Below are 27,112 nucleotides of genomic sequence, written 5' to 3'. Positions count from 1 at the left end.
GCTAGGGCTTTACTCTTTGGAGAGAAGGAGGATGAGAGGAGACATGATAGAGGTGTACAAGATATTAAGAGGAATAGATAGAGTGGATAGCCAGCGCCTCTTCCCCAGGGCACCATACAAGAGGATATGGCTTTAAGGTAAGGGGTGGGAAGTTCGTTGGGGATATTAGAGGAAGGTTTTTTACTCAGAGAGTGGTTGGTGCGTGGAATGCACTGCCTGAGTCAGTGGTGGAGGCAGATGCACTAGTGAAATTTAAGAGACTACTAGATAGGTATATGGAGGAATTTAAGGTGGGGGGTTACATGGGAGGCAGGGTTTGAGGGTCAGCACAACATTGTGGGCCGAAGGGCCTGTAATGTGCTGTACTGTTCTATGTTCTATAACCTTTTGTTCCCAGGATCATTCTTGTGAACCTCCTCTCGATCCTCTCCAATGCCAACACATCCTTTCTTATGTATGGAGCCTAAAGCTGCTCACAGCTTTTGTAAGAGATTTGTTCTGCTTGATTCACATCATTCCATTACATTGTTTACCCATGGCGTCATTATGTGAGGTTAGGACTGTGTGGGTTTTACAAGAGCAAGCCTGGTTGTTTCGGAGAGTAGTGATTATGGGCACTATGGATGGCTGGCAGAGCCAGCAGTGAAAATTAAGCTACTAAGTTGAGGGGCTACGGTGATTAATTGAGTGAGTGATTGGGCAATTCTTTTGGCAGAAGCATTCCAGCATAGGCAAATGTGAATTCATCCATTTTGGTCAGAGTTGTGAAAAGCTTGCAGCAGTAATAATCCAAGGAGTCTGTGGAAGTCAATGCACAATGATCAATAAAATTTCATAGTTGGTATAGAAAATAGTAATAAAATGGAATGCTGTCCTAACAAATTACAAGGAGCCAGCTGTGAAAAGCCCTTGTGAAAATATCTAGGTAGAAGTGGATGGTTTTAGAAGGTATGCCACATACACTTATCAGGATGGCGGCCGTACTCCATACTAGAATAGGGCAGCACAGTAACGCAGTGATTAGTCTAATGCTACTATAGCACCAACTGTAAGATTGGGGTTCGATTCCCGCCGTTGTCTGTAATGAGTTTGTACATTCTTCCACGTGGATTTCCTCTGAGTGCTCTGGTTTCCTCCTACACTCAAAATATGTCCAGTTATGGTTATTGAGTTGCAGGCATGTTATGTAGGTGCCAGAAGCATGGCAATTCTTGCAGGCTGCCCAGCACAATCCTCGCTGATTTGATTCAGTACAAATAATGCATTTCACTGTGTGTTTCGACGTACATGTGACAAATAAAGCTAATCTTTAACAAGAGAGTGCAGAAACTGAGGTAATGCCTGGAATTTAACAGGCCCAACAACAATTAAACCACCTACAGAGAGGAGATGGAAGAGCTCAAGGCCTGGTGTCAAGCAAATAACTTCTCCCTCAATGTCAACAAGCTAAAGGAGGTTGTTTTCAGCATTAGGAGAACTAACCACTCACATCCCTCTTTACATCGGTGGTACAGTAGTGAAAACTGTGAGCAGTTTCAAACTCCTGGGAGAATACATCACACACAACCTCTAATGGTCCCAAAACACACCATACGTAATCAGGAAAGCTCATCAACACATCTCTTTTCTGAGGAGGCTAAAAGAGAACTGGACTATGCACATCTGTACTCACGACCTTCTACAGGTGCTCAGCAGAGAGCATCCTAACATGCTGCATCACTGCATGGTAGTGAAACTGCTCTGGGGACGACAGGAAGGCTCTGCAACGGGTAGCCAAAACTGCCCAAAACAACAGGGGCACTAGCCTACCCATCATTAAGGACATATTTCCAGAAAGGTGCCAGAACAGGGTCAGTGAGATCATGAAAGATCTCACCTACCCTGTTCATGGACTGTTTGTCCTACTCCCATCAAGGAAGAGGCTATGTAGCATTCATGTCAGGACCACTAGACTCAAAAACAGTTATTTTCCCAAAAGAATAAGACTGATCAACAACTCCACCCGATAACCCACCCCTCCACGTCCCCCACCACCACTCCTTTATCATTTCCTGTCAGAATTACCTCATCTACAGATACTCTTGCTTCTAGCTTTCCTTTGTGGGCATCCATGTATATAAACTATCTTATGTGTTTTTTGTTATTGTGTTCTTTATCTTATTAGGGTTATTTTTGTGCTGCATTAGATCCATGGTGACAATTATTTCGTTCTCCTTGACACTAGTGTACTGGAAGTGGTCGTAAACAATCTTGAATGAGGTGATCTTATTGAAGTTAAAATGTATGGAATTGCTAATTTCTCTATATTCATCTGGTGATGGAATGTTAGAGAGCATGCTTTAAATTATTAGTTGCAGACCTTTCAGGAATGAGGCACAGAGTGGTTGTACATATAAATATACATCTGCAGATATCAATGGTTGCCAGATCTGTTGTTAAATTAAACCAGAAACTGATTGATGCCATTAACCAGGGAAAGGGTGGGTCTGTGGAGCAAGGCTGCAGATCAGCCTCAGTCATATCAATACACAACAGGCTCAGGAGGCTCAATATAATAAACATAAGAAGTTCTCCAGATGCTCGAAATCCAGAGCAACACACACTCAAAATGCTGGAGGAGCTCAGCGGGTCGGGCAGACTTTATGGAAGGGAATAAGCAGTTAACGCTTTGGGCCGAGGCCCTTCATCAGGACTGGAAAGGAAGGGGGCAGAAGCCAGGATAAGAATATGGGGAGAGGGGAAGGAGTGCCAGGTGGGAGGTGAGACCAGGTGAAGGGGGTGGGGGTAGATTGGTGGGGAAGAAGGGATAGTGGAAGTTGTTAAAGGCTGAAGAAGATAGGGGGGAATAGTAGAAAAGGAGGTAGGAGGCTGCAACCTGCAGGCTAATTTTCAATGACTCTTTACAACTCACGATCTCAGTATTACTTTGTATTTCCAGTTTGTCTCCTTTTGCACATTGGTGGCTTGTCATTCTTTGTTTATGCATAGTTTTCATGAACTCTGTTGTATTTTTTCCTCCCTAAATGTCTGCAAGGAAATGTGTATCAGGGCAGTATATGGTAACATATTTATGTTGATAATTTACTTTGAACAAAAATCATTCATAATTTTGGTCTCCATCAAATAATTGATTTTCAGAAGAAAAACACGTTGGTATATTTATTTCTCTGCTCAGGAAATGGATTATAAACTTTGAAGCCAGCATTTGAATGGATCCTTCCATTTCCGATCTGGAGCATGCTCTAATCTTGCTTCAGCATGAGATGGATTGTTGTTAATCCAGAGAAAGGCTTTACGTTCAGCACTAAATATATTCAACGGGGAATTGCATACCCGTTGTGTGTAAGGTTTGAAGGATCTGGTTAGTCTGTATTGGGGTTTACAAGTCTTATCATGCACTGAATATGAGGAAAACTTCAAATGCTGGGAGTCTGAAATAAAAACAGAAAATACTAGAAATGCAGAAAAGAATTTGCAAAATCTATGGAAAAAAAAGAGTTAATATTTCAGGTTAGACTAACTTGCTTTCTCTCTCCATTAGTTTTAGTTTTAACGTGAAATATCGACTCTGTTGTTACCTGACTTGCTGTGTTTTCAGAGTTTCTGCTTCTCTTTTGTTACTTTGAAATAACTTTCAGAGAAAGAGAAAACCTCCAATTTTTTTAATGTAACATATTTTCGTTGCTTAGACGCTCTTCTGTTTTGTTCAGTGTCCTTTATTTCATACTTACAGATTGGGACTGCCAAGGTTTACAGGTAAAAGTCAGCCTGAGGCCCTGTTTATTGCGAGAAACCCATCCGTGGCCGTCAGCAGGTCTGCCACTAAAGCACACATCAGAACGTCAGGGCAACGCAAGAAAAGATATTCAAGGTCAGTCTGCCGTGTGCTAGATTCATAATAATAGGGGGCAGGGGAGAGGGGTGAGAGGGGTCAGTCTTTCTCTCTTTTTTCTGTGTGCCTATACCCTTGCTCCATTTTCCCCCCTCCAGCTATTCCTGCTGCTCCCTCTAGCATTTTTGCAACTGGTGAGTGAGGTTTGGTCAATTCCAGACCCCGAGCGTTCTTATTCTATAAACCTTTCAGTAGATCTTACCAAGCTCTCTAATAATGTGCCAGATGGACTTCAGTAGCAGTGGATGAGAAGTTGGAATTGGAACAATGTATACATCGCAGTGCATTGATCTGGGAATTGTTGAAAGATCAGGAAACCCACGGAGGTGTTTAATTATGATGTTAGTTTTAAATGATATCATTAGAGGTTACCAAGCAAAGCAATTTCCATTTAACCATTCATATGTAAAGGCAGCAATATTGGTAATCTTATACTGTTTAATGATCTGGTTAGAGCTATGATTAGAATGATGTGCTTTAACACCTACAATCCTAATGTTTAATATTTAACATTAAGTTGCTGTGGGCAAAATAAACCATTCTTCCGTTAAGGATGCAAGTCTCCTCTTTGAACATCCTGAATTGCAAATTTCATCGTGTGTGTTTACTCCCCTGAGTTTTGTTTGGAATGTGATGAGTGTTTATAGAGTACTACTCAGTTTTGAACAATGACCATCTCTCTCTGGAAAGTTTTGGGGTGAAGTGAAAGCTGAGAACTAGCCTGTCCCCATTTATATTTCTTGCAAAGGTTCAGGTTTGAGACACTGAACTGCAGTTTCTCAGCAGAATCTCATAGACACTGATGTTCACAGCAAGTGACTCATTTTGTTTATGGTTTGACCAACATAGTTAGTCCATTTGGCCCGTCAAGCCATTCGATCATGACCAATTTATTATCCCTCTCAACCTTATTCTCCTGCTTTCTCCCTGTAACCTTTCACACCCTGACTAATCAAGAACCTAACAACCTCCACTTTAAATATTTTGCAACAATAGCTGTTTTATCGAAACACTTAAAAAATCATTCACAAAATAGTTATGAAAAAGTAACATAATTATAGTTGACCTTTCTCTTTGTTTTAAAATGCTTATTTTATTCTGAATCTCTAAGATGAAGGAAGATAAATGTTTATTTCTTACAAACTGTTTTTACCAAGACCAAAAATCAGTGTCCATCCAGCATTAATACAAGATTGAAATCCTTTACAAACAACTTTATCAGATCAGAAGCTCACATGTATGCCAGTCTAGTGAATGATTACATTTATTGTGCTTGTGCCCTTCATCATTTTCAGCTTGCACCCAGCTGTGACTGTGGTAATAACCGCATTCTGAGCCAGGCTGTCTGTTGTAGATCACAGTTCACACTGATAACTGACTCACTCTTAACTTTGCGAATTGCTGCCAATTCATCAGAGAATTTTCCACAGAAATAAACAGCCCATTGGAGAATGCTGGAAGTGCTCAGCAGGCCAGACGGTCCTTGTGGCCAGGCAAACGTTACAGATTTTTCATCAAACCTCTGAAAAGTCAGAGAGCTACAGGTTTTAAGGTGGAGAGCTGGTGCTGCAAGGGGAAGTGGAGGAGTGCCTGGGCTAGAAAACAAGGGATGAGACAGGAGGGTAGAGCATGGTAAAGGGATCAGTGAATAGCAGAAGGTCGGTCTGAAGGAGTTGTAAAAGGGAGAAGCAATTGGATATTTGAATTCCTCTAAATAGTATTTGGTGGTCATTCTCTGTGGTTTGTTGTTTTTCACTCTGCTGAAACTATATACTACGAAGTGTTAACTATTTCTTCACGCGTGCTGCATGACCTTGTGAACGTTTGCAGCATCTTCAGTTTTCTTTCCGTGTTCTAGCTTCTGCAATATTTTGCTTGTGGAGTTGCTGATTTTACCAAAACAAGCTTATCTTTGGTCAACCTCACTGCAATTTTTCACACTGATTTTTGCACAGTTACATTAAACTCCAGCGAAGCTTTGATAAATCTCAGCCTAAAGGATGCTGAGGGATTAATGATAATAGTCTATGGTGTTGACATGGCATATCAGGGCAGCTCTTATTTCAGATTTAATTTGAAGAGCAGTCGGTTGTGTTCTTATATCTGAGTAATTATGAGAAATCAACACAGTAAATTTGCAGTTGATTTGTGATCATTACTATGATCAATGATTTCAATGGAGGGCTAAATATTCCATTGAAGAGAGTGGACATGGAGAGGATGTTTCCAACGGTGGGGAATCTAGGACCAGAGGACACAGTGTCTGAGTAGAGGGGTGTCCTTTTAGAATTGAGGTGAGCATGAATTTCTTTAGCTAGAAAGTGGTGAATCTGTGGATTTCATTGCCACAGGCAGCCGTGGAGGCCAAATCTTTACATATATTTAAGGCAGAGGTTGATAGATTCTTGATTGGTTGGGGCATGAAGGGATACAGGAGGGAAGGCAGGAGATTGGGGCTGATAGGGAAAATGGACATCTGAAGGACATCTTCAAAAGGTGATGCCTCAAAAAGACAGCATAAGTCATTAAGGACCTCACCACCCAGGATATGCCCTCTTCTCACTACTAACATCAGGGAGGAGATGCAGAAACCTGAAGGCACGCTCAGTGTTCTAGAAACAGCTTTCTCCCCCTCCGCCATCAGATTTCTGAATGGCCAATGAACCCATGAAGACTACATCAGTATCTTGATCTCTTTCTGCATTACTTACTTTTCAATATATATTTCTTAATGTAGTTTATAGTATATTATGTATTGAACTGTATGGTTGCTGCAAAACAATACATTTCACAACGTGTGTCAGTAGAATCAGAACAACAGGAATTCTGCAGATGCTGGAAATTCAAGCAACACACATCAAAGTTGCTGGTGAACGCAGCAGGCCAGGCAGCATCTGTAGGAAGAGGTGCAGTCGACGTTTCAGGCCGAGACCCTTCGTCAGGACTAACTGAAGGAAGAGTGAGTAAGGGATTTGAAAGTAGGAGGGGGAGGGGGAGATCCAAAATGATAGGAGAAGACAGGAGGGGGAGGGACGGAGCCAAGAGCTGGACAGGTGATAGGCAAAAGGGGATACGAGAGGATCATGGGACAGGAGGTCCGGGAAGAAAGACAGGGGTGGGGGGGACCCAGAGGATGGGCAAGAGGTATATTCAGAGGGACAGAGGGAGAAAAAGGAGAGTGAGAGGAAGAATGTGTGCATAAAAATAAGTAACAGATGGGGTACGAGGGGGAGGTGGGGCCTTAGCGGAAGTTAGAGAAGTCGATGTTCATGCCATCAGGTTGGAGGCTACCCAGACGGAATATAAGGTGTTGTTCCTCCAACCTGAGTGTGGCTTCATCTTTACAGTAGAGGAGGCCATGGATAGACATGTCAGAATGGGAATGGGATGTGGAATTAAAATGTGTGGCCACTGGGAGATCCTGCTTTCTCTGGCAGACAGAGCGTAGATGTTCAGCAAAGCGGTCTCCCAGTCTGCGTCGGGTCTCGCCAATATATAAAAGGCCACATCGGGAGCACCGGACGCAGTATATCACCCCAGTCGACTCACAGGTGAAGTGTTGCCTCACCTGGAAGGACTGTTTGGGGCCCTGAATGGTGGTAAGGGAGGAAGTGTAAGGGCATGTATAGCACTTGTTCCGCTTACACGGATAAGTGCCAGGAGGGAGATCAGTGGGGAGGGATGGGGGGGACGAATGGACAAGGGAGTTGTGTAGGGAGCGATCCCTGCGGAATGCAGAGAGAGGAGGGGAGGGAAAGATGTGCTTAGTGGTGGGATCCCGTTGGAGGTGGCGGAAGTTATGGAGAATAATATGTTGGACCCGGAGGCTGGTGGGGTGGTAGGTGAGGACCAGGGGAACCCTATTCCAAGTGGGGTGGCGGGAGGATGGAGTGAGAGCAGATGTACGTGAAATGGGGGAGATGCATTTAAGAGCAGAGTTGATGGTGAAGGAAGGGAAGCCCCTTTCTTTAAAAAAGGAAGACATCTCCCTCGTCCTAGAATGAAAAGCCTCATCCTGAGGGCAGATGCGGTGGAGACGGAGGAATTGCGAGAAGGGGATGGCGTTTTTGCAAGAGACCGGGTGAGAAGAGGAATAGTCCAGATAGCTGTGAGAGTCAGTAGGCTTATAGTAGACATCAGTGGATAAGCTGTCTCCAGAGACAGAGACAGAAAGATCCAGAAAGGGGAGGGAGGTATCGGAAATGGACCAGGTAAACTTGAGGGCAGGGTGAAAGTTGGAGGCAAAGTTAATAAAGTCAACGAGTTCTGCATGCGTGCAGGAAACAGCGCCAATGCAGTCGTCGATGTAGTGAAGGAAAAGTGGGGGACAGATACCAGAATAGGCACGGAACATAGATTGTTCCACAAAGCCAACAAAAAGGCAGGCATAGCTAGGACCCATACGGGTGCCCATAGCTACACCTTTAGTTTGGAGGAAGTGGGAGGAGCCAAAGGAGAAATTATTAAGAGTAAGGACTAATTCCGCTAGACGGAGCAGAGTGGTGGTAGAGGGGAACTGATTAGGTCTGGAATCCAAAAAGAAGCGTAGAGCTTTGAGACCTTCCTGATGGGGGATGGAAGTATGTAAGGACTGGACATCCATGGTGAAAATAAAGCGGTGGGGGCCAGGGACCTTAAAATCATCGAAAAGTTTAAGAGCGTGAGAAGTGTCACGAACATAGGTCGGAAGGGATTGAACAAGGGGTGATAAAACCGTGTCGAGGTATGCAGAAACGAGTTCAGTGGGGCAGGAGCAAGCTGAGACAATAGTTCGGCCAGGACAGGCAGGTTTGTGGATCTTGGGTAGGAGGTAGAAACAGGAAGTGCGGGGTGTGGGAACTATAAGGTTGGTAGCAGTGGATGGGAGATCCCCTGAGCGGATAAAGTTGGTGATGGTGTGGGAGACAACGGCCTGGTGCTCCTCAGTGGGGTCACGATCGAGGGGTAAATAAGAGGAGGTATCCGCGAGTTGTCGCTGTACCTCGGCAAGGTAGAGGTCAGTACGCCAGACTACAACAGCACCCCCCTTATTGGTGGGTTTAATAATAAGGTTAGGATTAGTGCGGAGGGAGTGGAGAGCAGAGCGTTCCGAAGGAGTGAGGTTGGAATGGGGACAAGGTGTGGTGAAGTCGAGACGGTTGATGTCCCGTCGGCAGTTAGCAATAAAGAGATCCAGAGCAGGCAGAAGACCAGAGCGGGGTGTCCATGAAGAAGAGGAGGGTTGAAGAGGGGAGAAAGGGTCATCGGTGGGGGTGGAAGAGTCCTTGCCGAAGAAGTAGGCTCGGAGATGGAGACGGCGGAAGAAAAGTTCCGCATCATGGCGAACACGGAAATCGCTGAGGTGTGGGTGAAGGGGGACAAACGTGAGGCCCTTACTGAGAACAGAGCACTCTGCCTCAACCACCAACTGCGACTCCAGCCTTGAACTCCAGGCCGGGTCTTTATGTGCTGCTGTTGTGACTCCCGTCTCCCCTTCCCCCACCACCACTCTGCAACCCCGTCTCCCTCAGATCCCATCATCAGCTCCTGGGTCCTCAGAGGCTCCATCTTCCTCTCACCCCAACCCTCCCCTCTCCACTGACACCCCCAGCCTCCCCCCTCCCCCCTCTGATCCCAGCTCTCATCCGTGCCGGGTCTTTACCATCCCCTCCGACCTTCAACTGTCGGAGGCAGAACGCTCTGTTCTCAGTAAGGGCCTCACGTTTGTCCCCCTACGCCCACACCTCAGCGAGTTCCGTGTTCGTTATGATGCAGAACTTTTCTTCCGCCGTCTCCGTCTCCGAGCCTACTTCTTCGGCAAGGACTCTTCCACCCCCACCGATGATCCCTTCTCCCGTCTTCAACCCTCCTCTTCTTCATGGACACCCCGCTCTGGTCTTCTGCCTGCTCTGGATCCCTTTATCGCTAATTGCCGATGGGACATCAACCGTCTCGACTTCACCACACCTTGTCCCCATTCCAACCTCACTCCTTCGGAACGCTCTGTTCTCCACTCCCTCCGCACTAATCCTAACCTTATTATTAAACCCGCCAATAAGGGGGGTGCTGTTGTAGTCTGGCATACTGACCTCTACCTTGCCGAGGCACAGCGACAACTCGCGGATACCTCCTTTTATTTACCCCTCGATCGTGACCCCACTAAGGAGCACCAGGCCATTGTCTCCCACACCATCACCAACTTTATCCGCTCAGGGGATCTCCCATCCACTGCTACCAACCTTATAGTTCCCACACCCCGCACTTCCTGTTTCTACCTTCTACCCAAGATCCACAAACCTGCCTGTCCTGGCCGACCTATTGTCTCAGCTTGCTCCTGCCCCACCGAACTCGTTTCTGCATACCTCGACACGGTTTTATCACCCCTTGTTCAATCCCTTCCGACCTATGTTCGTGACACTTCTCACGCTCTTAAACTTTTCGATGATTTTAAGTTCCCTGGCCCCCACTGCTTTATTTTCACCATGGATGTCCAGTCCTTATATACTTCCATCCCCCATCAGGAAGGTCTCAAAGCTCTACGCTTCTTTTTGGATTCCAGACCTAATCAGTTCCCCTCTACCACCACTCTGCTCCGTCTAGCGGAATTAGTCCTTACTCTTAATAATTTCTCCTTTGGCTCCTCCCACTTCCTCCAAACTAAAGGTGTAGCTATGGGCACCCGTATGGGTCCTAGCTAAGCCTGCCTTTTTGTTGGCTTTGTGGAACAATCTATGTTCCGCGCCTATTCTGGTATCTGTCCCCCACTTTTCCTTCACTACATCGACGACTGCATTGGTGCTGCTTCCTGCACGCATGCAGAACTCGTTGACTTTATTAACTTTGCCTCCAACTTTCACCCTGCCCTCAAGTTTACCTGGTCCATTTCCGATACCTCCCTCCCCTTTCTGGATCTTTCTGTCTCTGTCTCTGGAGACAGCTTATCCACTGATGTCTACTATAAGCCTACTGACTCTCACAGCTATCTGGACTATTCCTCTTCTCACCCGGTCTCTTGCAAAAACGCCATCCCCTTCTCGCAATTCCTCCGTCTCCACCGCATCTGCCCTCAGGATGAGGCTTTTCATTCTAGGACGAGGGAGATGTCTTCCTTTTTTAAAGAAAGGGGCTTCCCTTCCTTCACTATCAACTCTGCTCTTAAACGCATCTCCCCCATTTCACGTACATCTGCTCTCCATCCATCCTCCTGCCACCCCACTAGGAATAGGGTTCCCCTGGTCCTCACCTACCACCCCACCAGCCTCCGGGTCCAACATATTATTCTCCGTAACTTCCGCCACCTCCAATGGGAACCCACCACTAAGCACATCTTTCCCTCCCCCCCCCCCACATTTCGCAGGGATCGCTCCCTACACAACTCCCTTGTCCATTCGTCCCCCCCATCCCTCCCCACTGATCTCCCTCCTGGCACTTATCCGTGTAAGCGGAACAAGTGCTACACATGCCCTTACACTTCCTCCCTTACCACCATTCAGGGCCCCAAACAGTCCTTCCAGGTGAGGCAACACTTCACCTGTGAGTCGACTGGGGTGATATACTGCGTCCGGTGCTCCCGATGTGGCCTTTTATATATTGGCGAGACCCGACGCAGACTGGGAGACCGCTTTGCTGAACATCTACACTCTGTCTGCCAGAGAAAGCAGGATCTCCCAGTGGCCACACATTTTAATTCCACATCCCATTCCCATTCTGACATGTCTATCCACGGCCTCCTCTACTGTAAAGATGAAGCCACACTCAGGTTGGAGGAACAACACCTTATATTCCGTCTGGGTAACCTCCAACCTGATGGCATGAACATCGACTTCTCTAACTTCCGCTAAGGCCCCACCTCCCCCTCGTACCCCATCTGTTACTTATTTTTATGCACACATTCTTCCTCTCACTCTCCTTTTTCTCCCTCTGTCCCTCTGAATATACCTCTTGCCCATCCTCTGGGTCCCCCCCCCCCGCCCTTGTCTTTCTTCCCGGACCTCCTGTCCCATGATCCTCTCGTATCCCCTTTTGCCTATCACCTGTCCAGCTCTCGGCTCCATCCCTCCCCCTCCTGTCTTCTCCTATCATTTTGGATCTCCCCCTCCCCCTCCAACTTTCAAATCGCTTACTCACTCTTCCTTCAGTTAGTCCTGACGAAGGGTCTCGGCCTGAAACGTCGACTGCACTTCTTCCTAGAGATGCTGCCTGGCCTGCTGCGTTCACCAGCAACTTTGATGTTTGTTGTCAGTAGAATCTGATTCTGATTGCCAGGAGCAGGTAAAAGTTTAATGGGAAATGCAACCAACTCTGTCCATCAATAACTGTGCTCATCCTTGACTTCATAGTGGCAGCTTGTCCCGCGTGGGTGGCCAGAGAAACCAGAACAAATCCAGGAAGTCTCCAGTCTGCAAGAAACAATTTACATCAGGTATGTGGGAAGAAGCTTTTACATCTAACGTGCAAAACTTAGAAATATAAGCTCAGGAACGGGCAGTAAATGCTGATATTGTTGGCAATGGTCGTGAAACATGAAATGAGTTTCCCCTTGTAGCATTCTTTGGTTTCATGGTTTAGATAGCTATTCCTTTACATTTCCTTAATTTGTAATTAACAGTTTATTATACAGAGGGATCTTGGAGTCCAAGTCTATAGCTTCCTCATAGTTGCTACACAGGTTGATAAGGTGGGAAAGAAGACATATGGCACGGTTGCCACTATTAGTTGAGGAAATGAGTTCAAAAATCAGTAAATCATGTTATAGTTTTATAAACCTCTAGTTAGGCCACATCTGGAGCATTATGTTCATTTCTGGTCATCCCATTATAGGAAGGATGTGGAGGCTTTGGAGAGGGTGCAACAGAAGTTTACCATGATGCTACCTGGATTAGAGGGAAGGTGCCATAAGGAGTCAAACTCAGTAGTTGTTTCAGGCTGAGACCCTTTTTCAGGGTTGGAAAGGAAGGAGAAAGATACCAAAAGAGATTAGTTTAGTTGGGCCTCTGATTATTGATGTAATTAGTTTGGCACAACATTGTGGGTGAAGAGCCTCTTACTGTGCTGTACACCTCTCGTACTACAACGTGCTATGAGTTTTACTTATTTATTAATGGCGTTGGCTATTTGGGTGCTTAGCTCCTGGTAGCGTCAACCCATGACAGTAAGATCAAGGAGGTACTAGACGAAGAGCGATTCACCAAGACCCCAGTGGTGGAGCTGGTGGGAGATGATGACACATCACAATGGCAGTGAAGGGGACAGAAGGCTGCAGCAGTGAAAGACCCCAGTCATTTTGCATTACATGCCACTGGACCCTGAGGCTGGTCTGTCAAGGACTGTGTGATGGATGCCCATACATCACCCTCCCCATGTTAAACAAAATCATACACAAGCGTTCTCCATTGAGGGAATATACCCTTAGTCCCAAAGCAATCAGCAAGTGGTGAAGGGGACGGGATTATAGGTCCAGAAGCCCCTCAGAATATGTGGACCTTGGATTGGCCTCTACAGACACTGAAGACCCACCAATAGACAACTCTTTTGTTTAATGTTGTACACAACTTGGGTGATCACACTACGACTACTAGTATTACTATTACTACTGTTGCTACTATTACTACTGCTACTACTAGTACTACAAATACAACTACTTATTACCTATTACTACTGCTGCTACTTCTAACTACTACCACTAACTACTTACTGCTACTGTTATTATTACTGCTGCTATTACTGCTATCACTACTACTATTACTTTTGCTATTACTGCTGCTACTATTGCTACTATCACTGCTGCACTGCTACTATTACTGCTGCTACTACTGCTATTATCGCTACTAACTGCTTACTACTACTGCTACTAGCTACTTACTACTACTAGTTACTACTAATAACTGCTTACTGCTGCTTCCTACTAGTACTATACTTCTTCAAACCCTTTCCACATTTCGGCAACCTCACCTCCATTAGTTCCAGTGCACGGTTATGATGTCTGATATTTCAGAGTAATTTCCATCAGCCAGTAAGAGTAACTCTTCAGCCGAATCACTTTTAGCTGGTATGTCAGGTGACTCTGGCCATTTTATAAGATGAGAGGATGTGCAGAACTTCTGGCTTTCTGTTCAATCTGCAGCATTTGCACCTTCCATCCAGGAAAGTGTCAACAAAATAGAGAGAGTACAGAGGAGATTTACTACGATGCCACCTGGGTTTCAGCACCTAAGTTACAGAGAAAAGTTGAACAAGTTGGGTCTTTATTCTTTGGAGTGTAGAAGGTTGAGGGGGGACTTCAATGAGGTATTTAAAATTATGAGGGGGATAGATAGAGTTGACATGGATAGGCTTTTCCATTGAGAGTGGGGGAGATTCAAACAAGAGGACATGAATTGAGAGTTAAAAGCTTAGGGGTAACACGAGGGGGAACTTCTTTACTCAGAGAGTGGTAGCTGTGTGGAACGAGCTTCCAGCAGAAGTGGTTGAGGCAGGTTTGATGTTGTCATTTAAAGTTAAGTTGGATAGCTGTATGGACAAGAAAGGAATGGAGGGTTATGGGCTGAGTGCAGGTCGGTGGGACTAGGTGAGAGTAAGAGTTCGGCACAGACTAGAAGGGACAAGATGGCCTGTTTCCATGCTGTAATTGTTATATGGTTATATGTTATATGATCACAGAGGTTGTCTTGTCAAGCAGCTCAGAAATATGAGCTATAAATAGTATAATCTGTATGCACAGATGCAAGCATTTATCCCTTCCTAGGATAAAGGCTGAGATGGCCAAAGAAGAATAAATGTTAACATATGTATTTACTGTTCTATGGTTGAAAATTGATGGCTTAATTTCAATCAGTATAATGTGAACTAGCTTAATCTTAGACATGGTGAACCTTATCCATTGCTCTGTGTCATAGGGTAGAAGTTTCTTTCTAAGTTTCCAAATTAATACGAGCAATGATTTATTCCAATACATTTAGAATCTACTTCTGACCTGGGCCCAGTTCAAAGTACATTTATTATCAAAGTATGTATACATATACAGCCCTGAGATATGTCTCCTTACCAGCAGCCACAAAACAAAAAAACTCAATAGGACTGGTTTAAAAACCTAATGTGCAGAGAAAAAAAAAACAAATAATGTAAACAAATAACATTCATGAAAGTGAGTACACAGCTACGAAGTCAGTCATCACTGCGGCCGAACCAGGAGCTCATCAGTTCAGTGCAGAGATGAGTAAACGTCATGAGCAGTGAGCTAAACACAGTCCCATCCCTCTCCTCCAGCCCCAACACCCTGACCTTGTCAATATGACCTGGCGCTTAAATCAGCTGAGCAGAAAAGAGACTGGTACGGATGGAGCATTGGCTAACTGGCAGGAAGCAAATAGTGGGAATAAAGGGGGTCTTTTCTGGTTGGCTGCCAGTGTCTAGTGGTGTTCCACAGGGGTGGGGGGGGGGTCTGTGTTGGGACCGCTTCTTTTTACGTTATATGTCAATGATTTGGATGATGGAATTGATGGCTTTGTTGCCAAGTTTATGGATGGTATGAAGATAGGTGGAGGGGTGGGTAGTATTGAGTAAGCAGAGAGGCTACAGAAGGACTTGACCAGGTTAGGAGAATGGGTAAAGATGGAATACAGTATAGGGAAGTGTATGGCCATGCACTTATGTAGGAGAAATAAAAGCGTAGACTATTTTCTAAATAAAGTGAAAATTCATAAACCTGAGGTGCATGGAGACTTGGGAGCCCTTGAGCAGGGTTCCCTCAAAGTTAATTTGCAGGTTGAGTCAATGATGAGGAAGCAAGTGCGATGTTAGCATTCACTCTGATAAGACTAGAATATAAAAGCAAGGATGTAATGTTGAGACTTTATAAAGCATTGTTGAAGCCTTTTTCGGTCCCCTATCTAAGGAAGGATGTTCTGTTGTTAGAGGGGGTTCAAGGGAGGTTCACGAAAGTTATTCTGGGACTAGAAGTCTGGTCATATGAGGAGTGTTTGATGGCTCTGGGTCTGTACTCAGCGGAATTCAGGAGAATGAGGGATAAACTCATTGAAACCTAATGAATGTTGAAAGGCCTTGATAGAATGGATGTGGAGAGGATATTTCCTATGATAGGGGAATCTAAGACCAGAGGATACAGCCTCAAAATAGAGGGATGTCCTTTTAGAATGGAGATGAACCAGAGTGGTGGATTTGTGGAATTCATTGCCATAGGCAGCTGTGGAGGCTGTCATTGTATGTATTTAAGCTATGAGTTGATAGATTCTTGAAAGGAGAAGGCAGAATATTAGTGCTGAGAGGGAAGATAGATCAGCCATGATGAAATGGTGGAGCAGACTTGATGGGCCAAATGGCCTAAGTTTGCTCATGTATCTTATAATCCTACGGTCATTCCTCGCTCTTCAACCTGCCTCTTCAACCCGGCCTCTACTGCTTCAATCCACTCTCAGGCCTGGGCTATGCCATGGCTTGATTTGCCCCATACCTGACCTTTTCAATCTGACCTGGCACGTAAATCAACCAAACATCAGCTTGTTCCTTCGCTCTCAGGCCCAGACCTCAACTCGGTTCTGTCACTTCGAATTGCCTCCAAGTTCATTCCAGCAATAGCTAAATCAAGTACATTTATTATCTAAGAATGTATAAATTATATAACCTTGAGATTTGTGTGCTTGCAGGCAGCTGCAAAGCAAGAAACCCGAAAGAACCCAATTTTTAAAAAAACAGTTAAACCTGTAATGCACAGAGAAAGAAAAAGAACAGAAATCACGCAAACAATAGAAACAAGCAGCAACAACGACATTCCAAACCAAAATGAGTCCCTAGATCCCTTGATATTCAAGCTTCTAGTGCTTTCCTGTTGTATATGATAAATAAACTCTTCTCAAGCTTTCAGCCGGGTACAGGTATCAATTTTAAGCAACATTTCGATGACAAACTGTGCCACCTTCATCAGCGATGAATCCTGGACATGTCTAGTCTGGTGGTATTTATACCCCCATTGTTCATCCCTCCGGATTGGTTTGTCCTCATCCAATCAGGTTTCCGCTCTCCCACGTTGTTTACGATCGGATTCCAGTTCTCACCAGGCGGTCCCAAAAGCCACTGGCGTGGCACAGTAGTTTTGTGCCATCAAAGTCAATCCTATGGCCATCGTGAACGCAATGTTCTGCTGCTGTTAATTTCTCCACTGACATTTACAGAATTCCCTGTGAATGCGGAGCAGCATGTATTGGTCAGATGAGGTGCATGGTGAAAAGCCACATCAAGGAGCACAGGCGGTATATCCGGTTGGGTTACCCAGAGAAATCAGTGGCACAAAACTTCTCTAATCCACCTGGGCAAACTCCTCTCTCATGCCTTTGTAATTCACTTTATTCCATTGCGATACTGATACACGTGACTTATGCTTCTCCCTCGCAAACTGCGGTATGAATTCAATCATATTATGATCACTGTCTCCTATGTTAAGCTCCCTAATAAGATCTGGGTTATTACACAATACCCAATCTAAAATAGCCTTTCCCCTAGTAGGCTCAAGCATAAGCTGCTCTAAAGAGTCATCTTGGAGGCATTCAACAAATTCCCTCTCTTGCGATCTGACACCAATCTGATTTTTCCAATCCCCTTGCATATTGAAGTCCAACATTACAATTGTGACATTACCCTTATTTCATGCCTTTTCCAGCTCCCTTTGCGATCTCAACCCTGTATCTTGTCTTCTAATTGGAGACCTATATATGATTCCCATAATGTTTTTTCACCCTTGCAGTTTCTTAACTCCACCCACAAAGATTCAACATTCTCTGGTCCTATGTCACCTCCTTCTAAAGATGTAATGCCATCTCTTACCAACAGAGCCACACCACTGCTTATGCCTTCCTGTGTATCCTTTCAATACAAATTATATCCTTTGATGTTAAGTTCCCAACTCTGGCCTCTTTTCAGCCACAACTCAGTGATGCCCACAATGTCATACCAATCAATCTCTAATTGTGCCCTCAAGCTCATCCACCTTATTCCGAATGCTAAGTGCATTTAAATACAGCACCTTCAGTCCCAAGTTCTTCACCTATTTGAATCTTGCCTCTGTAGTACAATTTAACTCTTTGCATTTTTACGCAATCATTGGCTTGTCTTTCCTTACATTCACGTTCCACCCATCAAAATGGAGTACTTGTAGTTGAGGGAGACGGCCACGGGGTGCTCTCCAGTATCTGACGTTCTCCCTTCCCTCTCCTGACAGTCAACATCTATCTATCTCCTGTAGCCTTGGGGTGACTACCTTCCTGTGTCTATCAGTCCTGACGAAGGGTCTCGGCCTGAAACGTCGACTGCGCCTCTTCCTATAGATGCTGCCTGGCCTGCTGCGTTCACCAGCAACTTTGATGTATGTTGCTTGAATTTCCAGCATCTGCAGAATTCCTGTTGTTTGTGTCTATCACCTCTTCACTCTTCCTATCAAGCCAAAGGTCATCGAGCTACAGCTCCAGTTCCTTAACATGGTCTCTAAGGAACTGCATCTCGATGCACCTGGTGCAGATGTGGCCATGGAGGAGGCTGGTAGTCTGCTGGAAATCCCACATATGACACCCAGAACAAAACACCGGCTCTGTAGATATGCCCCCTATTCTCTCAAGAGTTAAATACAAAATAAGGAATTAATTTGCCTACTTACCTTGCCGAAGCCCTGTTGAGCCAAAGCCTTACCGCTCCCATGACAACCTCTCCGCTAGACAGTACCCTTCTTTTATGGAGACTGGATTTTTAAAGCTCTTTGCCGGACCTGCGCAGGAATGCTTCTAGTGCGCCTGTGTTGCTGTCCAATCAAAGACTACCACTGGAAATTGGCTGCTTTTTCAGGCTCCGCTCTGGACCTGCATAGGAACGCTTCTACTGCAACGGTGCAGTACTCCAATCAAAGAGGCTGTCTTATACCAGAGCACTGATAATAGTAAATTCCACTGAAATTCCAGCAGATAGCAGTTAACCAATTAAATGGCCAGATTCCAGTAAGGTGACACCCATCACTAAAACTACGAAGTTTCCAGAAAAATAGGAAGGTAACCGTAATCTCTGAACAATTACATGTATATAGGTGACTGTATAAAAACACAAACAAGCGTAGGAATATTAAATGACAAGAAAAATACAGTTTCTACCGTTCAATCCAACAGTAGTAATCCAGGCACTGTCTCTTTCCTCCACCCCTGCTGTCAGCTAATTCCATATGAAGGATCTGGCAGGTTAGTGAGATACAGGTCTAACTGGTGAGGCGAGACCCTGACACTGTACCCAGAGAGTGTTACCTAGGTTTTCTTTGTTTAGAATGTGAACATGGACTATAAACTTTTTTTTCAGTCTTATAGATTTTGATTTTCTGTGTTTTTCGTCTGACCTTTCTCGTTTTTTTTTGTGTGGAGAGGGGGATTTGGGGGTTGATGTGCCTCTTTCGGTTTTTTTGTGCAGGGAAGTGAGATTTGGGAGTTGATGATCGTGCTGCCCTTCATTTCTTTCTTGGTTTCATGGCTATCTGGAGAAGAAGAATTTCAGAGTTGTATACTTTGATAATAAATGAACCTTAGAACCTTTGAACTGCCCTTGTCAGTAAATAGCCAGAGAGTACACAGGCTGCCTGACACATCTTTATTACGATTAAGTGAGCTTCAAATGGTAGCTCAAAGTACTTCACTACAATGAACTTCATCTGGAGGGCCATCAGCTGAGGACTGGTATGGAAGCAGAAATTTTAATGCATCGATATTTCAATAGATAGAAGCAACATTTCCTGAGTTACCACGGAGCACAGAAGGGAAGAGAAGGGCTGCGTAGCAGTTAGTGTAACGCTGTTAGAGCACCAGTGTCCTGGGTTCATTTCCTGCCGCTGCCTGTAAGGAGTTTGTACATTCTCCACATGACTACATCGGTTTCCTTCACGTGCTCCAGTTCTCCCATATTCCAAAGATGTACGATTGATTAGGTTAGTTGGTCACATGGGTGTAATTGGGGGATGTGGATTCATTGGACCGGAAGAAGGGTCTGTTATGCTGTATCAATAAATAAATAACAATAACTCAATCGATAAATAATCCCAAAATATTCCTCTACGTTCCTGAGATAGGATTGATTAGGAGCAGTCAACTTAGCTTGCACAGGGAAGTCCTGTCTCACAACTCTGATTTCAGTTTTTTGAGGAGGTGACTAAGAAAATAGATGAAGGACGAGTAATAGAGTTGGTCTATGTGGACTTTAGTAAGGCTTTTGACAAGGACCAGTTGTAGACTGGTTAAGGCATAAGGGATCTAAGGTGATTGTCAAATCAGATCCAAATCTGGCGGTTAGAAGTGGATGGGTGTTTCTGACTATAAGATTATAACAAGAAGTTTACCACAGGGACTACTTCTGGAACAAATGCAGTTTTAAATTGATGTAAATGACTCAGATGAGAACTGAGGGGTCTGATCAGTTTGCAGACAACAGGAAAATAAATGGAGGGTACAGAATGGAGAAGGTTGTCTCATGATATAGAGGTACACAGGTCAACTGGAAAAGTGGGCAGAGCAGTGGCAGGTGAAGGTTAATCCAGAGAAAATGCTCTTTAGGAAATCCGATTCTGTTAAGGCATTCAGGGTAAGTGGCAGCATTGATGGACAGAGATACAGGTCGATCTTCACTAATCCGACTACCTGTAATCCGGTTCCTTTGATAATCCGGCACTGATTATGCTTAATGTGATCCTTCTGTAATTTGGCGTTTTCACTAATCAGGCACTCCTCAGGTCCCAATGGTGCCGGATAGTGAAGGTCAACCTGTACCACAAAAATTGCAATACAGGTGGATAGGGTGGTGGAGAAGGCATTTTGTTTACTTCCCTTCATAGGCCGGAACATTGAGAATAAGAGTTGAGACATCACATTTCAGCATTAGTTATACCTCACTTGGAGTATTGCTTTGCTCACCAGACTCAGGGAAGATGTGGTAACATCAGCAACTGTGCAGAAGAGATTTGCCAGGATGTTGCCTGGTGACTGGAATAAGAATATACCTATACACCTGTTAGTGTATAGTTATTCATAAATTATATGTTATCTCTTTATTTGTCTGTAAATAACTGCAAGGCAATGAATCTCAAGGTAATGCACACGTATATTGGTAATAAATTTACTTTGACTTTGAAACAATCTCCTGAAGGAACAGTGTGTTGAGCAGTATCTGGAGTATTTATAAGGGAGGGAAGAGAATTGTTGGTTTTGGGTGGAAATCCAGAAAACAAGCAGCATTTGATAGCTTTAGGCTGGGCTCACTGGGTTTGGAAGAATGGTGGAGTTGGTGGGGGGGGAATCTCATTAAAACCTACTAAATATATCAACCATGATCGAATGACAAAGCAGACTCGATGGGCTGAATGGCCTAATTCTGTTCCTGTGTGTTATGGTCTTATCAGTACTGAGAGGAGATATGAAGAGGGTTGGGTAGTGGTAAACAGAGACAGAATGTTGAAGCATGATGGAGGCAGAGAGACAGAAGGGAGGAAGCTGGAGGTTTTGGGGAGGGTGAAGGTGGATGCAGCTGCTGGGACTGATAAGTAGGAACACAAGGCTATCAATGCTGAAACCAGTGGCATCTCTAGTCTATCTGCTGCCTGGAATAGATGGTTGTAGTTATAAAGAGAGATTGAATAGGCTGGGTTTATTTTCACGGGAAGGTAGGAAGCTGAGGGGTGACCTTATGAAGTTTGCAAAATTATGACAAGCATAGATGGATTAAAAAAAGTCTTCTTCCCACAGCAGGGGAGCCTAGAACTGGAGAGCACAAGTTTAAAGTGAGAGGGAAGAAATTTAAAGGTGATCTGAAGGGTAAGTCTTTTACAGAGGAGGTGGTAGAGACAGGTACAATTACAAAGTTTAAAAGATATTTGATACCTAATGCAGACAAGTACAATTAGCATGGTGATGCATAATAGCATAGCTGACATGGGCTGAAAGGACTCTGATTCTGTGTCAGTTCGCAGTTCTGTTTTTTACTATTTTACATTAAAAAAAATGTTGAAAGTTTCAGTTATGTGTGACCTAACAATCCTTCCTTTGCACAGCGCCATCCTCCAGCCCAAGGTTCTGTCTGGGCAAGAGAAGTGGAACCAGCGGAAAAGTCGTCCAGAGCTTTGAGTTCCTGTCCCAATCCGTTGTGAAAGATTCTAAACAACACTTGCTCTCTGAGCCGAGGACATCAGAGATCATAAAACAGTAATTTCATTTGGACTATCTACATGTGAAATTAGAACCTTGTTGACAGTATTGATTGTTCAGTAGCCTAATGTTGTTTCTAATCAAAGCTGAAGCTGACTGTGCAGTGTTTTGAACACCTTTTTAATAATATTGCATTCAATCTTTTTGTTCTGTTATAATTTGCTGCAGTCCCTGCTGGGATAATGATGCTCTGGTTCATGGAAAAGCCTTCCAGTATTCCCCACTCCACTCAGTGACTGTTCAGCAAGAAACATGATTCTTTTATGTAGCATTATTTTGCTTCCTAATGGGATTGAGTTCTTCAGTCTCATCCTGTGGCTGTGCTGATTTCTAAGAAACTTTCCCAATTAACGCAGAAAAGCAATGTGGAACTTCTGACAGTCATACAATTTGTACAATTACAGACATTTTTGCTTCCAGTTAGGAGTCAATATTAATTTCATAGAATATGATTTTTTAAATGGTTGGAGGTTTGGGACATGCTCTTTACAGCTGATGGTTGATTGTTGTAAAACCCCAATCCACAGGCATGTATAGCTGAAAAGTTAAACCCACCAAGTAATGATAAAGGCAGTATTTAACTTGCCCATTAAGAGATGGGAGGAATTCCAATTGTGCCACTCAGATGAAGATCACTGAGCCTGAACACAGACAGCATGCCCCAGTGTGAACTAATATGCATAGAATTTCAGGTTCCCGCTTTTCAGCTGTGCATTTTTTCCCTGGCATGCGCACTCCGTCCTGCGGTAGTAAACAAGCTTTACTTTTTAACTTTGCCGTTCTAGTAGAATGTACCTTCCATTGGAGGTTTGTGGTGTGGTAACAAGTAAACTTAACATCCCACTTTCAAATGTTTTGTTGGTTTCGTTCGACTGTCTTTGTCGGGATGCATAGATCTTGTCCTGTGCAATTATCCTCCTCTTTGACACCTTCCCTGCATGCAGAATGCAGGGACATATGGCGTGACAAAGAATAGCATTCTTTTTTATTTGAATGAGCCACTCCTTTCTTCATGCATGGTAGGAGTAACCCCTCCACTTTTCCAGAGCATTGTGCTCAATTGTTTGCACAGGTCACAAGTCTTGTTTTGCAAATTACTATTTTTATAGAAATTGATTCTGAAGAAACACAATTAATTCTTCATAGGGAAAAGGAAGGTTCCTTCAGATTCTAAAACGTGAAAATTGGTTGCTATTCTTAGCTCTGCCTACTGGTTATCCATCTTGTCTGATAATGACAGGAAACCTGCGCAGGAGAGTTTTAAAGTGGAAAAGCCGTTGCACTGGGCAGTTCTACTTGCGTGACTGCAGAAGTCTGGGTCCAGTGGTACAAACAAGCATCACAAACTAGAGTCTTCCTTGGTTGCAGTGGATGACCGTGACATTTTATGTCCCTTGTCATGCCCTTCACTTTGCCTGGAACGTTGCAGTACTGCCTTCCTGGCCGTTGGATCTCACTGTAGATCTCGTCTACCCAGAGCTGACTTTGCATGCTAAGACAGACATGCCCCTATCTCACCGGGGTATGAGGCCGCCAGCTACCCTCACCTGCTATAGTGGTGTATCGGGCTGTAGCCACTGTCATATGCAAACAGCTGTTTGGATCCACAGGTGAGAACTGAGTTTCCAGTGGGGATCAAAGGTGAGTGAGCTGCCCCAGAATGGTACGACAAGCCCCTTCACTGGAGGTTCTACCCTACCTGGAAACGCCATACAAGCTCTGCCCAATAGCAAGGTTGCTGCACTGTCTTGGCAGAAGGTAGAAGTGAATGCTTGGAATCTCAGCAACCATGCAACCAACTGCAAGACTGCTAAGAGCCAGCTGCTTTTCCCATATATGACATATCACAGATACGCAAAGGAAAAGGTTTACATAATTAGAGCTTTCTGAGGGTTACCAAACATTGTTACAGAAGGATGTAATATTTTGAGGGTATAGACTGGGAAAAGCCCTTGTTCTATTTCCAATAATTCTACATGCTAAAAAATTATTTTAAAGAACTTGTGTTCTTGGAAACGTGGAATTAAAACTCCATTAAATGTAATTTAATCTGACTTTTCTTCGAGAACCGATTCTCAATGTTATTTGTCCTTGAACTTTATAATCTCAGATCAGAATGAGCGCAAGACAGGACATGGCAGTTTTGCACTGGTGCTCTGTTGGTTTACTACAAGCTACTTGCCATCCGACCCAATGGATTATTCATCTCAGTTCGAATCCCTGGACCTGGATAGTACGACATGATGATTGGAGTAATCAAATCACAATGAATCTGTGTACTTCAGCAACTGTATTCCTGGAATTACAGTAACACTTTGGAAACTGAATTGCTATTCTGAAATGTGATTTTATGTTAGAATGAAAGAGCTAAATGTAGTGAACTTTAGGTTTGTCAGTTGTTTTGCTGTTAGCTGCTGAACCTTGAAAGGGAGATTACTAATATTTTGTATCAGATATTCCCACCCTTTGCAGTGTGAAGCTGAAGATGAACCAGACTGGATACATCTCCAGTAACTGGTCATAAGAAATGATTTTCTCATTGTAGAAACACATGGATTATGCTTGGACCATTAAATTGCCAGCAATCTGTCTAACAGTTTGAATAGTGCAGATCTACTGTCTTGCTGGATCTTTCTTTCTACCTTATAAATTATATCTTGAAGTCTTGAAATTAAATTTAGATAAAATTTTAAACATTGTCAAACAAAAATATATTTTGTTTGACAATGATCACTTACAAATAAATGCTATTTAATAAATTCTTATGATGAGAATTGTAAAAATTGTATGTTAAATCAAACTCAACTCACATTGCAGCACTTTTTATGGTGAAAATGTATTTCGAATGTGTATGTTACTTATGTCATAGACTGAAATAGATAACATCACAAAGGTTTTACCATTTGTACTGTATTTCTAGCTATTCTATCTAGCCAGAGCTGTTGCTTTTGCAAACTTTTAGTACTTGTTTTCCTGGCTACATTTGGCTATTTTTTTTTCTACCTGATGCTGGATGGTCAAACAAGATAGGCTACAGAATTGCCACCAGCATTCCATAGACTTCCCACTGTCCGGAACAAATGCGGTGTGTTGTAAATAGGTCAAGATGTAGAGTGAGGCAGCAGTCCGTGCTTTCTATCTTCACTACTGAGTAGGAATGTAGATCAGTAGTGCCCATCTGAGTACAGCAAGCAGGCAACTCATAAAGTATATATATCCTAGAAAATTACGGTTTTGTTATAAACTTTTATTAATCTCAGTTTTGTACATTGCTTTATTTTTTAACTGTATTCAGTGGGGACAATTGTGTTGTCCTTTAATATGCTTAAATGTAAAAGTACTGATTTTATTAGTGTTCAGTGAACAGCCATAAAATGCAATTCTGAAGTTTGCCAATCGCAGTTACGCAGGGCAGAATCTAGTTCACTGTTAATCATTCAGATAAGAACTAAACTATACGAGTGAAATATCATGCAGCCCGGTTTATCCTGGTTTATTTTATCCCTTTGCTGTGCTTTATGCTCTTGTTGTACAGTGATCTCAAACCATGGTTCGAATATATAGTGGAATTTATTTATACCAACCCCAAATCTGTTGGGGATGACACTCTCCTGACTCAAAGCTCTCTGAGGTTATGTGGCTTAGCACCTCAAGGCCAACACACGTCATTAAGCCACGGCTCCTCTCAGAACCAACATGATGCTTGCAGATGTGACCTGTGGAGACTTATGCTGACCATGTCCAGAGACTCTTATCAAGTTCTTCTCAAGTGTGACGGATCCACCATCTGATGTCTGATTCAGCAGGCAGAAAGGTTGACTACTGGGGACACCAGATTGACCACATTTCAGAGAAAGGTAGAGGGTTAATTATAAGATCCTGAATGCAGCATATTCCAGTTAAGCATCCAGCGTTACCCTGATCTGTATAAACAGCCCTAATGTAGTGTGAAGTAACTTGCAGCTTCTTGGCTTTGAATTTCTAAGCTGCATCCCTTGTAAATAGGTTGTGATCTTATCAAGTATTCCAAATGTGATAGGTAATATTCAGTTGGATTTAGTGGCTGCTTCTCTTTCTTGTCAAATGTGCTTAATTTTTATTAAATTGTTTACGAATGATTAATGATGTGTGTGTGTGTTTTCTGTCTAACCATATTCATTGGTCGTATCTCTAGCCGAGAGAACAGGGTAGACTATGAATTTATTAAATCCAGTATTCAATTACTTATCCAGCTCAATCATTCATCCAGTGTACTTGTTTGGATGTTTCCAGTAGTGGGAAAGTGTAGAACCAAAAGGGGCAACTCCAAAATAGAAGGACATACCTTTAGAATAGAGATGAGGAGGAATATCTTGAGCCAGAGACGGATGAATCTGTGGAATTCATTATCACAGACGGCTGTGGAGGCCAAGTCAGTGGGTGTATTTAAAGTGGGGATTGATCGGTTCTTGATTAGTAAGGGCGTTAAAATTTACGGAGAGAAGGCATGAGTATGGGGTTGAGGGAAAATAAGTCAGCTGTGATGGAATGGCAGAGCAGACCTGATGGGCCAAGTAGCCTAATGCTACTCCTGTGTCTTAATGATATCAGCCAGAGGGTGTGGAGGGCAATCAAGATGTGTGTCAGATCTTGGGTTAAGAACACTGGCTACAGGACATGGGGCAGCTGCAGTTATAGTGGGAGGAGGGGTGTAGGGTGAAGTGCTTGTGTGCTTCAACTTAACGCCTAAATCCCAGTGTATTCTATTTCCCACTCCCATTAAACCCGCCAGGTTCAATGAAAATGTTGTACCATTGTGCAATGTAAATAATGGAAAGAAATGTAGATTGGGGGTATTCAACTTCAAGCAGTCCAGAAAATCGGACAGTCCACCACCATAGTTTTGTGGGTTCCAGACTATTGGAATTTTACTTTATCATGTCCATTTAAATGTGTCCAAATGCATGTATTTGTCCCTCTGAACACAACTTGTAAGTAATAGAGCCTTGAATTTCAAAATACCCTTCCTTCC

General features: G+C 43.7%; 1 protein-coding gene across 5 annotated transcripts in view; it reads left to right on the top strand.

Annotated features, from left to right (window-relative positions):
- Positions 1-26,210, top strand: part of LOC134353932 (kinesin-like protein KIF18A) — a 118,929-nt gene extending 92,719 nt beyond the window's left edge. For 3 of the 5 annotated variants that reach the window (XM_063062485.1, XM_063062486.1, XM_063062487.1), the window contains 5 exons: positions 3,734-3,871; positions 12,211-12,293; positions 21,643-21,711; positions 21,948-22,098; positions 24,212-26,210. In XM_063062485.1, the coding sequence (XP_062918555.1) occupies positions 3,734-3,871; positions 12,211-12,293; positions 21,643-21,711; positions 21,948-22,098; positions 24,212-24,221 (451 nt within the window). In that variant the 3' untranslated portion in view covers positions 24,222-26,210. The remainder of the gene's footprint in view (positions 1-3,733; positions 3,872-12,210; positions 12,294-21,642; positions 21,712-21,947; positions 22,099-24,211) is intronic. The other 2 variants (XM_063062488.1, XM_063062489.1) reach the window with 2 other exon arrangements.
- Positions 26,211-27,112: the final 902 nt, after the last annotated feature.

This window comes from Mobula hypostoma, chromosome 11, assembly GCF_963921235.1.
Source record: "Mobula hypostoma chromosome 11, sMobHyp1.1, whole genome shotgun sequence".
Taxonomy (NCBI): domain Eukaryota; kingdom Metazoa; phylum Chordata; class Chondrichthyes; order Myliobatiformes; family Myliobatidae; genus Mobula; species Mobula hypostoma.
The sequence above is the reverse complement of the archived record's forward strand: the minus strand, read 5'-3'. Positions and strand labels throughout refer to the sequence as shown.